Raw genomic sequence first — 14,607 nt, 5'->3', positions numbered from 1 at the left:
TTGCCACCATTCTCAGGGGTGTTGGATCGTGGAGTTACGTGACCTGGATATTTGGGCGTTCCTACACACTCAGCTGCTGATTTCAGTCATCAAATTGTGGGCAGTTGCCAAATGGAGGCCAGCCACTTCCCCCATTGGAAAAGGGGAAATATATCTCTGGGGTCAATAGTTCTGTTTCATGGGCCCTTTCAATAATTGCATGGGAGCTAAGACTACCCTCCCCTCCCATTAGCATTGCCGTAGTGTCCTTTGCTGCAACCCCAGCAGAAGGAAGGTAGCTAAAACAACAGCTTGCATTTATATAGCACCTTTAAGGCAGTATAACATCCCAAGGCTCTTTACAGGAGTGTTACCAGTCAGAAATTGACACTCAGCCACAAAGGGAGATATTAGGACAGGTGAGCAAAAACTGGTTCAAGGAGGTAGATTTTAAGGAGTATCTGAAAGGAGGAAAGAGAGGTTTAGGGAGGAAATTTCAGAGCTTGCGCCAAGGCAGCTGGAAGCAAGGCCACCAATGGTGGGGAGAAGGAAATCAGAGAGAAAGCATAAGAAGCAACATTGAATCCTGACTTTCAGCATCCCATGGCCGGGCACAATGTGAATTAGAGACGCAGAGGCACTTGGAGTTATGCGTACCAAGTGGAAGAGGCAAAGAGAGGGTGGAATAAAAACAGAAATTGCTGGAAATACTCATCAGTTCTGGCAGCGTCTGTGGAAAGAGAAGCAGAGTTAACGTTTCAGATCTGTGACCTTTCATCAGAACCAAAGAGGTGGTGGGCCCTGGCTACTTCATCACCCGAACCTCCTCGGTATAGTTGCTAGCTCATTATCAATAATTCCTTCTCCAGCAAACCCTGAAGTTAAAAAAAAGACTTGCATTTATATAGCGCTTTTCACAACCACCGGACGTCTCAAAGCGCTTCCCAGCCAATGAAGCACTTTTTGAAGCGTAATTACGATTGTAATGCAGGAAACGTGGCAACCAATTGGCACACAGCAAGCTCCTGCAAACTGCAACATGATAACAACCAACAAATCTATTCTTTTTGTGATGTTGAATGAGGGATAAACATTGACCAGGAGATCAGGGATAACTCTGAAATAAAAGCAAAATACTGCAGATGCTGGAAATCTGAAATAAAAACAAAAAGTGCTGAAAAATACTCAGCAGGTCTGGCAGCATCTGTGGAGAGAGGAGCAAAGTTAGCGTTTCAGGTCAGTGACCTTTCATCAGAACTGTTCTGAACAGCAGGTCACTGACCTGAAACGTTAACTTTGCTCCTCTCTCCACAGATGCTGGCACACCTGCTGAGTATTTTCCAACACTTTTTGTTTTTACATCAGGGGATAACTCCCCTGCTCGTCTTCAAAATAGTGCTGTGGGATCTTTTGCATCCACCCAAGCAAGCAGATGGGACCTCGGTTTAACATTTCATCTGAAAGACAGCACCTCTAACAGTGCAGCACTCTAGCAGTACTGCACTGGAGTGTCAGCCTTGATTTTTTTCTCAAGCCCTGGAATGGGGCTGGAACCCAGAATCTTGTGACTCAGAGGCAAGAGTACTAACAGCTGCTTTCATGTTCTAGCACAGAGTTACACAGCCAAGGATCAACCTCTGCTTCCTTCAGTCTGATTAAAAGCACTGACTTGGATAAAGAACCCTAAAGCCGAGAATGCCTTCCCTGCTGGATCAGAACACCTTTTTACTCTAGCGGAAAATACACTGTTCATTTGGTAAATAGCTGTACCATAGCAGACTAAATAGATTCGTGTTTTAGAGAAACACTTTGCGTTACCTAAGTCAAAGAGCAGGATGTCATTGCTACACGGAGGGAATTAACTGCTTTAGCTTGCGTTCTTTTTTTCTTGTTGGAAAATCTGACAGCTGTTTGGGGTGCCTGGTTGATCCTGTAATCCAATTATGTTTTTGTTGTTGCCAGTCTTCCTTGATGTAATATTTGTGTGGATGAATGAATTATGGGAGAGTCGTGCTTCTTTGCAAATTAAATCCTTTTTTAATCTGCTCTGTATTAATCATCTCACCAGCTCTTGGTGGGTAGGATCGCCAGCTGTGGTTGGACGTACTCGGAGTGGTTTGATCATATGACCTCTCACTTCCAACCACTCCACACTCCCGAAATTGCTCACTCAACTCGCCTATCCTTGCAGCTCCCCGCCTCCCCACGACAATTGGGAGGTGGCTTCTCATTATCTGATTGGATGGTTCCAGACCATCTGTCAAGTAGCCATTTGTCCCAGCTCTAATACTTGCATAACTAATAACCAGATGTCCCCAAATAAAATTAGAAGAAGCACAATTTCTTGATGCCCGACCCCCACCCCATCTCTCTGACCATGATTTCTCCTGGAGTTGCTCACCGCAAGGTCTGGGAAGTTAGTTTTTAGTTCCAGGGCAATTTTGGAGGGTTGGCCACCCTAAGGGAGGGGCAGTGCTTCCTCATGTGAGGGCATGGGTGGGAAAAGATTTGTTCTACTGCACTGAAGCCCACCTTCTCTCAGCTGTGAAGAAGGTGGCGGCTCAACAGTTGCTCGTCTCTTTCTGGTCCTTCTGAGGCCAAGCTGAGAAAAGGACTGTAGGGCAGGACTCCATGTGGCAGGGGAGTTTCCCAACATGTAACCCACAAGAAATGGAGCCTCCTAAATAGCCCTGACTACATTTTGATGTGTTCTCCTACTTCCAGCCTTGTCCTCCTCAACGTGGCCCTGATTTTAAAGAGGGAGAGGCAGGTAAAGTGCGCAAAGGTCCAGGGACATGGAGGACTAGCTGGATCGCATACTCAGCCTGTGGGTGGGATTGAGAATTCAGCAGCAGGAGGCCACAGCTGGGAACCCGTGAGATCAATGCCCGGCAGTCGAAAAAGTGATGGCGAGAGAGTTGAAGGGAGCCTCTGTACTTAATCAGGGTAGAGGAAACCAGGGGTGGGGGTGTAGCCCATGGAAAGGGAGACCCAAGGCAAACGAGGCCAAAATGTGGGGCTGGAGGATCACCGCTGTTCCTCCTGGTCCACAAGGGCACCTAAAAAAAAAAAATCCTAAAGGGCTTACCTGCCTGGGCCTCTTTTAGATTCCCCCCCTCCCGATAGGTCTGGCCTGGGGTCGAGGGCAGTTGTCACTGCTCCATCACTCAAGCCTTCAAGTAAAATTGCAGGTTGGGTTCTCATGGCATAATCAGGCTCCGATCTCATTATTTAAACAATGCCAATTACTATAAAGGAGTCGACCATTTTCAGAGTGGGTTTAAACACATCCAGTTCCCATTAGAGGATGCAGCATTGAACTGTTGGATGATAGTTTGGCATGACTATTTGTTGACGGCTAATGCTTCAAACCCATTTTTTCCCTGTGGTTTGCTGTAATGCCTTTGCAAATGACCATGTAACCACTGGTTTCAGTGGTTTAGTGCCTTTGTTTATTCAGTAATGTAACACTTGCCCAGTTAACCACAATGTTAGAATTGCTTTGCAATGGCAGATCTGATACAGACAGGCTAGTGTTTTTTTTTAACTCCCTATCCGTTTTCTTACTTGCCCTCTTGAAGGTACTGGCTCAGGCTGCCTCCTGTGGCAGTGCATTCAAGTGGATAATCTCCATGCAGTGTCAGTAGACTATTTGACTACGTGGGACAACATGCATTTATATAGTGCATTCAACATAGTAAAACATCCCAACGCTCTTCACAGGGATGTCTTCGAACAAAATTTGACACCGAGCCATGTAAAGAGATATTACAACAGCTTGGCCAAACCGGTAGGTTTTAAGGAGCATCTTGAAAGAGGAGGTGATAGAGGCTGAGATTTTATCCAGGTGATGGGGGTCTTGACCTCCAGCAAAAGCGCCAGGGAGAACCCCACGTTATCCCTTCTGTGGGAGGCCTGCCGAATCAAGTGCCAATTAGGCATTTAACTGAACAGCAGTGGGCCTTCCATAGGTTCAAGGACCCCAGCGACAGAAGTCCCAGCCTCTGAGAGCTGCTGCCTAATCAGAGGCCGGTAGTTCTTTTACTGAGCAGTGCCACTGTGGAGGCAGTGGCTGCTGCTGGTGGACCACCCAACCGAGGCCTAGGAATGGCGCTGGACCCAGGTAGGTCAGGACGGGAGCGGTCTCACACCAATGATGAAAATCAGAGATGTGGGGATATCACAGCCAAGGCCCATCCTGACACACATACAGTGGATGGTGATCAAACATGGGAACTGAATATGCTTTGCCCCTTCCCTTAGGTCAGGAATGCTGAATCTAATTGTAGTCCCTCATCACTGCCAATTGTCAGGTGATTGCCTTGAAGAGTAATGTACCTTGAAGATCTTAGTATGCTAATGAGCCAAGTACCAGTATGTAATCATGTGACTACATGCTAGAGTCACTCTGTAACTGCAACACCAAGATGCAAATCCTGTAAATAGATAGCTTTGCACTGTATATACTTGTTAGCTGTTTAATAAACCTATTTGAGATCTTCAACAACTGAACTCCACGCTTGTCATTTATGTTGCATCAGCCAACATAAAAAGTTTCTCATTACACCAATCTAACTGAAAGAAGCTAATGCAACAAAGGCCAGGGGTGGAACCTGTATGTTCAAGGGCCCCACCAGGTGCTGCCGTCACCCACCCAACAGTGGTTGAACAATGTACGGGTTGTGTAAGCTTCAGTTCAGATAAGGGAGAGGTGGAATTTGTCACCTCAGAATTCTTTCTTAAGTTGTGGCCAGAGTCAAAAGTTAAAAGAAAATTGAAGCTAGCAGTAGAAAGAGAACATAGTTGACTCGGAGCCAATTTAAGACCTTTAAGAGGAAATCGGGTGAATTGTTTTGAGAAAGTGGATTGAGGGTTAGAAAGATACCAAAAGCATCGGTAGATTTTCTTTTAGGGGAGTGGGGTAGGAAAACGTTATTGTTTCTCAAAGTAAGGGATCAACGTTTATGGGGTGAGGGGATTGATGGAGAACAAACATGGGCAGGTTCGATGGGTTGAATGGCTTATTCAGACTCCAAACTTTCTTTTATGTTTAAATAACATTCACCCTTCACAAAAAGAAGTGTGGAACCTGAAAGGAAAGCAGAGAAAGATTGTGGAAAATTGAAACACTTTTAAGTTGCTGATCCATACAGTGAGAAAATAATTCTTACCTTCTAGGATTTGCATGTTGTTGGCCCTGTGACTTTGATTAAGAGCTGGCAATTCTCTCTGACTGCCAGGTTGAAAATAAAGTAACTCAGAAAAATTACTTTTGACCTGAGGAGCAAAGTAGCTCAAAGTACTTGTATTGATTTAAGAAAGGAAAGCAAGGCTAGCGTTTGTTTATATTGTGCCTTTTATAATCTCGGCATGATCCAAAGCACTTTACAGCCAATGATGTGCAGACACAGTTGTAATGTAGGAAAGACGGCAGCCAATTTGCACAGAGCAAGGGCCCAGAAACAGCACTGATATTGGTTGAGGGATAAATATTGGCCAGGAGATGCCTTCCTTGCTCTTCTTCAAAATAGTATTTTGGGACCTTTTACATCCATCTGACAGGGAAGACATGACCTTGGTTTAACATCTCATCCAAAAGGCAGTACCTCCAGCAGTGCAGCAATCCCTCCGTACTGCATTGAAGTATTAGGCTGGGTTACATTCACAAGTCTCTAGAGTGGAACTTGAACCTTCTGACATAGAGTTGAGAGTGCTACTAACTAAGCCAGGGCTAGCACATAAAATGCTTGATAACCATTTAACACCTCAATTCAACTGAATAACAGCACTTTTTAAAATTTCCTTTAAGGAAAATTTGACAAACCTGTTTTCTCTGGTCGAAGGAGAAAAGCAGGCAGAGTGATAATGTCATTCAAGTTATGCATGAGGCATTTGCATATAATTTATATCCTCTGGCCATGTGTTTGGAAACAAATGAGAAAAGGTTTTGCCAACCAGTCATAAAGACGGCTGTCTTTTAACGTTAGCAGATTGCAAATTCTTTGTTTTGGGAAAAGCATCAGTGTGATACATTAAGACTCCATACCTGAAATCCCTAATGACCTGTTGTGCACTGTGCGCTGGGGCGTTCCATCGGAAGAAATTAATTGAGCTTGATACAAAACATGTTCATACCCCACAGCTGCCGCTCCTGTGCCCACCCACTATTTCCACCTGGTCTTTGGGCTACACCGAGAGACTCCTGTCACGTCATTTATTCCAATTCAGTCAGTTTACTTCCGATGTTACCCATCACATCTGGTGCCTGTTAATTGACTTTGATAAAAATAGCCACCTTGTGACCTCTGGGCCCTGAGTTTGCAACTTGGAGCCATTTGCAACTACAGGAAACCGAGCTGGTGAATCACGACACCTGCACTACGCTGGGATCTAGTTTCCATTTCAGGAGCTCCTAGAGATATAAATGCTGCTCTCCTCTCCATGCTTAGTAGATATTAAACTATTAAAGGAACCATATGTACTACTAGAATGTGAGCATGATGTAATAATGTGTGCGTAACCTTGCCTGAATCTCCCCACTCACCCTGTGCCTCTTTTTTCATTTAACATTGTCACTTCTATCTTTTCAATCACCTGTTGTCCCAACAGGAAAGCTGAAGAATCTTCAATGAACGAGTGCTTAACCATGTGTCTGGGGAGTTTTACTAAATAGTGCATGCCCTTTAAAAGCACAAGGGACGCTTTCTGAATAACTTACTGGGTTCAGGTACACACATGCATAATGAATGTCTTTGTCTGGTGCAGTTTACTTAGCTGTACAGATTAAGTTGCATCACTGCCTGTGCAATATCCACTTGTCTCAACTGGAGCAGCAGCTAGCCAGTGGGCCTCAGCATCCCTCGGTTAGGGAGGTGTGGAAAAGGCCAGCTCAGGATCCCATTCCTCATCTCATAACCTATCATAGGATAGTACAGCACAGAAGGAGGCTATTTAGCCCATCAAGTCTGTGGCAGCTCTTTTGAAGAGCAATCCACTTAGTTCCATCCCCCTGCTCTTTCCCGTATCCCTGCATCCCTGCAATGTTTTCTCCTTTAAGTATTTATCCTTTTCCCTTTTGAAGGCTACTATTGAATCTCTACCTCTGGTTCTGGTTCCTTTGCAATCTGGTTACCGATCCTTCGGTCATTGGAAACAGTTTTTCTTTATTGTTTCTGTCAGGTGAGCGTTCATATAAGGAGGGCAGAACATTAGGAGGGGAAAAACTCAAACCACAAGAAATACGTATGTGTCCAAGCTTTGATATTTGAAGGAACAAAATGGAGAGATGGAAGTCCTGTAGCTCCACACTATTTGAGGATTCTTCTCCATCCATATGTTCTGATGCACATCCTCTGCCTCCAGATTATTGCTTCTCCCTGCCTTGGCTCACCATTGGAGGCTGATCCTTTGTTCATTACACACCTGCTCACTTGATGTTTGAAACTCTCTCCTTTTCTTTAAGAACCCCCTCTTAGATATGAGCTCATGAATTCCCGAAGCTGCTGCTCCATGTTCATCTCTTTTTCTAATGGCTCTAGCAAAGAATGTTAACAAAGAATGAAACTCTTCAGATGTCCAGTGTTAGTGTGCAGCAAGATGCAGAGTAACGGTCCCTTTCTTCTACCCAGAGACATGCTTCAGCCCCAACCTGCCACACCAATGTGACATTTTTGTCCACTTCCCACACCAGCCATCCTGTGTCCCCACTGATTGCCAACCAGTACCACAGTAGAGATAGTGTTGTACAGAAGACCTGTGTTCACTTGAAGCTGGATTGAGATTGACCAAACTCTTACCGCACAGGACTTTTCAAGCCAGCAGACAAGAGGAGGCGTTCAACCCCTCAGTCTGGGCCAGATTTGAACCAGGGTCCTGGAGGTCAAAGGCCAACTCATTGCTCCAGCACGTACAAGAGGTTGCAGTGGCAGAGTGGTTGTGATACTGGATTTGTAATCTAGAGGTTAGGACTGATGATAGGAGTTCATAATCCCACCATGGCTGCTGGGAAATTCAGTTAATTAAATAAATCTGGCATGGTGACTATAAAGCTACTGGATTGTTGTTAAAAACACATCTGGTTCTCAAATCCCCTTCAGGGAAGGAGATCTGGCCTCCATGTGACTCCAGACCCACAGCAATAGGTTGACTTTTAACTACCCTTAGGAATGGCTTAGAAAGCCACTCAGTTGTGTCAAGGACAATTAGGGATGGGCAATAAATGTTGGGCTTACCAGTGACAGTTGCATCCCATGCATAAGTGGCAATCTGTCTGCATTTCAAGTTGGGGTATTTAATGTATTTTCAGAGGGGTGAAGAGTGCAACAACCTAATCTGCAATGTGGTGTCACCAACATGTAGACTCCTGGTACCACAAATTAATTATACTGTATCGTCATGCAGGCCCCCACCTGCCAAGAATGAAGAATATTAATTTTGCCACAGGAACATTAATTTTAAACTGTTACTGGAGTGAAGAAAGAACTGGTTAAAAAAAAACACAATGGATCCTTGGCTGGAGAGACATTTTTGCATATTAACAGACAGTACTTGGAAAGGACAAAGGGGCTACTCCCTGCTCCAATATAATCCAAATGGACTTTTGATTACCAGATGTTGAGGGTGGAGGAGCTCGCATTCCTGGTTAACTGCTAAGATGGCCGAATACACAAACGGACGTGGTCACACCAGCTAGTCACATGACTAACCTGCTGGGCCACCTGAGTTTTTTTTAAAATTTGAACTTTCCACAGTGGTTTGAACCATCAGAAAGCTGTTTGCTCTGGACTAAAAAGACCTCTCGTGGCTGGCTCGCCACAGCCTCCTGTCTGTCCGCTCCCATCTCTTTCTCACGGAACTGAAACTCACTGATGATACACGAACCCTAAAAGAGAAAAGTCTCCTACAGCGAACAAGGTTTAAGAAGAATACTGGGCCCCAACGAAAAGCAAGATCTACCTACAAAAGGACTCTATAGCGAGCTCGAAGCACAGTAACAAAAAAAACCCTCCTCAGAGATTGCCTCAAACTGTTCCACTTTATCTTTTCTTCTGCTCTTTTCTGTCTCTATTTGCATGTGCGTATCACATATGCATGCTAGCGTGGGGCGCGGCGTGTATCCATAGGCGTTAACCGAATTAGAGTTTAAGTTTAATAAATTTCACTTTTCTTCTTTAAACCTAAGAAAGCCTGTTTCTGCTCATTTCTTTGCCTTATAATTGGAAAGTGGTGAACAAGGATTCACCAAGGGGGAGCTCAAAACACAGTGTGTTTAAAATTAAATCTTGTTACAGTAAGACCAGGTGAAGGCTGAGAGGGACCCCTAGACACGTTTCTCACCTGGTCGTAACAGTTTCATAAAAGACCGACTGAAAAAAAATGCATTGCAATCGTTTACATTGTAGTACTGCAGTCTCTAGTCTGCTGGGACTGTCCTAGGAATCCAATAACACCGACATAGCCCCTGAAGTGGGAACTTGGTAGTTTTAAAATCAGCCCCACTATGCTGTAAAGCCTTTGAGAAAGAAAGAACTTGCATTTATATAGCACTTTCATGACATCAGGATGTCACAAAGCACTTGACAGTGAATTAAGCACTTTTTGAAGTGATATGACTTTTGTAATGTAGGTGACTTGGCAGCCAATCTGTGCACAGCAAGGTCCCACAAAGAGCAATATGGCAGTGACACACTAATCTGTTTTAATTGTGATGGTTGATTAATATTGGACACCACCCCTACTCTTTGAAACAGTGCCAAACAGCACCTCTGATAGTGCAGCACTCCCTCAGTACTGCAATGGGAGCATCAACTTACATTTTGTGTTCAAGACTCTGGAGTGGGAATTGAACCCACGACCATCTGACTAAGAGGCAACCCACTGAACCATACCTGACACTGTAGATAGTCTAGTGGGAGGTCTGAATCGATATCCCAGTAGCATTATTTTAAGAATTATGCAGTTTTTCGTTCAATTCATTGCAGTTGTCTTTCTGAATTTTAGGTTTCACAGAGGTGACTATACAGTCGATGTCTGCATTAATGACTACCTTGACATCTACTGCCCCCACTATGATGATGCCGTGCCAGAGGAGAAGACAGAGAGCTACATTCTTTACATGGTGAATTTTGATGGCTACAGAAGCTGTGACCACAAGAACAATGGCTTCAAACGTTGGGAGTGCAATAGGCCGCGCACGCCAAACGGGCCACTGAAGTTCTCCGAGAAGTTCCAGCTCTTCACACCATTTTCTCTGGGCTTTGAGTTTCGACCAGGAAACGAGTATTATTATATATGTGAGTACATCCTGAAAATACGCCACATGTGCAGGTTAACGTACTGAACTTATTTCAAGCCATAGGCTGTGGGAGAGAGGTAAAAACTGGTAAAAAGGGCAAATTACTGAGGTCAGGAAGGACTTTGGCATGCAAAGAGTGATTAAGACCCAGATCACTGCCCAGATAGTGTAGTGGAGGCAAAAATGCTGGCATCATTTAGGAGGCAGGAACGCCATAGGCTCCAATGAAATGTTGAGGGAGATGGGCTGAATAGCCGCCTTCATCCATAGCTATTTTTTGAAGTATTCTAAAGAGAATCAGTGGATAGATTTGAAATGAGTTTCTGATAATATTCTCCCAACCCCTTTTCTTTTCTCCCCGTGTGAAAGCACTGACTTCTACCCTCTCTAGGGTATGGGTCCGTTGGCACTTCACTCAAGTGACTTTTCTTGACATGCGAGTATAGATTGAATGCTGGAAGGCTACTGCACTGTATATGGGAGGGGGGAGGGTGGTTGGGAGGTTTGCCATGAATGGGAGGGTGGGGGGGGGGGCGTTGCTGCCAGGACATCCCGGGTTTCCTTTTCCTAAGTGCTACACTGCCGGAGTATCCATTTGTGTGGATGTTGGTTAAGTGGATGTTTTGTGCTGGGTTCCAGTGTGTTTCTGTCCGCCCCATTGGCCGAATACCCTTCCCAAAACGTCTAGACGTCCACAATGAGTAATAGCTGTTTGAGCAGGATACTGGAAGACTATCTGGGCCTGTGGAACTGTACCACAGCATGAGAGATTGGGGGAGAAGGATAGACAGAAAGAAGACAAAATGGAGTGGAGTTGGGAGGCAGGGCGAGAGGGGGATGGGATGTGTTGTGGGGAGAGGGAGGGATGTTGTGGGGAGAGGGAGGGGTGAAGTGGAGGAGGGATGGGAATTTGGGGAGTGGGTTTGTCAAGAGGGATTGGGGAGGGAGAGGGGGAGTTAGAGGCTTACTCATTCAGCAGCGGACATTTCCATTTGCGAGGCATTTTTCCACTCTTTGTTTATTTAGAGTGAGACAGGGCTTTGTAGTTGGGACTGCACAATCACTCTAGGTACCATCAGAATCTTGTCGGAGGCAGGCATCAGCACTGTTATAAATCTATCGCAAAACTCAGCTTGAGAACCAAAATAAATAAAAAGATAAGAGACTGTCTTGCTTGTGGGATGAAAGATTGATCAAATAAAACAATTAAACAGCATAAATCCATGCATTCATTCGATTTTCCAGATATGTTGGTAATAATTACTATTGATTATCTATTCCCCCCTTATTAGTAATCTAGGAACGTCTCGAACACTAATTCAGCTGGGTCTTAAACCAATTTCATCATTAAAAGAACCAGTTGGGATGGTTAATCTTTGAATTTGTTAGTGGTTCTCTTGAAACCAAAGTGCTTAAATTAATTGAAAGCTCTCTGCTGATTAATATTTTTAACTTGTTTGTCAAATGTTGCCAGAGCATTTTCAGATTGCTGCTGTGTTACAGTGCTCTTTTTCCCCACTGGGAGAGAGGAGAATGAACTGAGGCAGGTACTCAAGTCAATCAAATTCTTCAGTCACTTGGGTCCTCCTGTTCTGAGGACTGATGAGGGGCAATGGGGGAATAATAAGGGGGGAGGGGGAACAGGGGGAAGGTGGATGAAGTGAGAGGGTGAAGGGAGAGGGGGCTGAGGGATGAGTGTGTGAATGGGGTGAGGGGGTAAGTGGGGTGGGGCTGAGTGGGATAGGAAGGGGAAGGTGGGGGAGGGGGTGTGTCATGAGAAGTGGGGAGGAGGAGGGGTGAAGTGGGGAGGGAAGGGAAGTTGGGGAGGGGGAGGGGGTTTGTCAAGGGGAGTTGGGGAGGTGAGGGGGAAGATGTGTCATGGGGACGGGGAGGGGTGAAGTGGGGAGGGAAGGGAAGCTGGGAAGGGGGAGGGGGTGAAGTTGGGGAGGGAGGGAGGTGGAAGTTGGGGCGTGGGTTTGTCAGGAGGGATTGGGGAGGGGGAGTTGGAAAGTACAGATAGTAAGAGTTTCTATAGATATTTTAAAAAGAAGAGGTAACAAAGTGGGGGCTGGTCCTATTGAAAGTGAGTCGAGGGAATTAATATAAGGAGATGGCAGATGAATTGAACAGGTATTTTGCATCGGCCTTCAATATAGAGGATACAAGTAACATCCCAGAAATAGCTGTAAATCAGGAAATGGAAGGGACGGAGGAACTCAAAAAAATTACAGTCACCAGGGAAGTGGTACTGAATAAGATGTTGGCACTGCGGGCTGACAAGTTCCCCGTTCCTGATAGACTTCATCCTAGGGTGTTAAAAGAAGTGGCTAGTGAGATAGTCGATGCGTTGGTTTTAATTTTCCAAAATTCCCTAGATTCAGGCAAGATTTTCGATTGGAAAATAACAAATGTAATTCCTTTATTCAAAAAGGGAGGGAGACAGAAAGCAGGAAACTACAGGCCAGTTAGCTTAACATCCATCTTAGGGAAAATGTTAGAAGCTATTATTAAAGACGTTATAGCAGGGCACTTTGAAAAATTCAAGTTAATCAGGCAGAGTCAACATGGTTTTGCCAATTTATTGGAGTTCTTCGAAGAAGTAGCATGTGCTGAGGATAAAGGGGAACTGGTGGATGTATTGTACTTAGATTTCCAGAAGGCATTTGATAAGGTGCCACATCAAAGGTCATTGCGAAAAATAAAAGCTCATGGTGCAGGGGGTAACATATTGGCATGGATAGAAGATTGGCCAGCTAACAGGAAACAGAGAGTAGGCATAAATGGGTCATTTTCTGGTTGGAAAGATGTAATGAGTGGTGTGCCACAGGGATCAGTGCTGGGACCTCAACATTTTACAATTTATATGAATGACTTGGACGAAGGTACTGATGGCATGGTTGCTAAATTTGCTGATGACACAAAGATAGGTAGGGAAGTAAGTTGTGAAGAGGACATAAGGAGGCTAGAAAGGGGATATAGATCGGTTACGTGAGTGGGAAAAGATCTGGCAAATGGAGTATAATGTGGGAAAATGTGAAATAGTCCATTTTGACAGGAAGAATAAAAAAGAAGCATATTATCGAAATGGTGTGAGAGTGCAGAGCTCTGAGATGGAAATGGATCTGGATCTCCTAGTGCATGAATCACAAAATGTTAGTACGCAGGTACAGCAAGTAATTAGGAAATCTAATAGAATATTATCGTTTATTGCGAGGGGAGGTTATGCTTCAGTTATACAGGGCATTGGTGAGACCACATCTGGAGTACTGTGTACAGTACTGGTCTCCTTATTTAAGGAAGGATTTAAATGCATTGGAAGCAGTTCAGAGAAGGTTTACTAGACTAATACTTGGAATGAGTGAATTGTCTTTCAAGGAAAGATTAGACAGGCTAGGCTTGTATCCACTGGAATTTAAAAGAGTAAGAGGTGACTTGATTGAAACATATAAGATCCTGAGTGGTCTTGACAGGGTGAATGTAGAAAGGATGTTTCCCCTTGTGAGAGAATCTAGAACTAGGGTTCACTGTTTAAGGGGTCACCCATTTAAGACAAAGATGAGGAGAAATTTTTTCTCAGAGGGTCGTGAGTCTTTGGAATTCTCGTCCAAGGCGTGGAAGCAGAGTCTTTGAATATTTTTAAGGCAGAGGTAGATAGGTTCTTGATAAGCAAGGAGGTGAAAGGTTATTGGGGGTAGGCATGAATGTGGAGTTGAGGTTACAATCAGATCAGTTATGATCTTATCGAATGGCAGAGCAGGCTTGAGAAGCCGAGCGGCCGACTCCTGCACCTAATTCATATGTTCGTAGGTGAGGGAAGGAGGAAAGAGTGTGTCGGGCAATTGGGGAGGGGTGAAGTGAAGGAATTGGCGGAGGGGGCGAGTGAGGAATGGGGAACAGGAAAGTGGGCAAAGGGATTAAGGGGGAAGGAGGAATGGGTTGAGGAGAGAGAGAGTGTGAGGGAAATGGGAGGAATGGGAGAATGTGGTGTGGTGTACTGGGAAGCAGGAGGGAGGGGGAGAATGGGGTAGGGGCTGCAGCTGCCATGACAGTTGTCCCAATGCAATCTTCCCCGATGCTGGGCCTCTCCAGTGGATGATTATTAACGATTCCACTCAAAGACAAAATTCTTTCCTAACTTTGTTGATTAAGTTGTGGAAAGTCAATAAATCTGTTTAAAGATTTAAAAATTAACGGGTTATAAATTTCAAAATTCTCCAGCTTCTCTTTTTCCTCACTCTGTTTCTCCTCTCGTTTTCCAGTGTAAAGCTTGGGAAAGGTAGCCTTGCTGATGAGTTCTTTCCTGGAATTGCCCACAGCAGTGACCAGGAGATTAA

The 14,607-nt window shown here is 44.7% G+C and overlaps 1 protein-coding gene across 3 annotated transcripts in view; it reads left to right on the top strand.

Annotated features, from left to right (window-relative positions):
* LOC137351589 (ephrin-A5-like) overlaps nt 1-14,607 on the top strand; it is a 347,596-nt gene that overhangs the window by 269,244 nt on the left and 63,745 nt on the right. For all 3 annotated transcript variants that reach the window (XM_068016174.1, XM_068016173.1, XM_068016172.1), the window contains exon 2: nt 9,979-10,271. In XM_068016174.1, the coding sequence (XP_067872275.1) occupies nt 9,979-10,271 (293 nt within the window). The remainder of the gene's footprint in view (nt 1-9,978; nt 10,272-14,607) is intronic.

Source organism: Heterodontus francisci, chromosome 36 (assembly GCF_036365525.1).
Source record: "Heterodontus francisci isolate sHetFra1 chromosome 36, sHetFra1.hap1, whole genome shotgun sequence".
Taxonomy (NCBI): domain Eukaryota; kingdom Metazoa; phylum Chordata; class Chondrichthyes; order Heterodontiformes; family Heterodontidae; genus Heterodontus; species Heterodontus francisci.
Note: the sequence above shows the minus strand (reverse complement) of the source record. Positions and strands in the feature narration are given on the sequence as shown.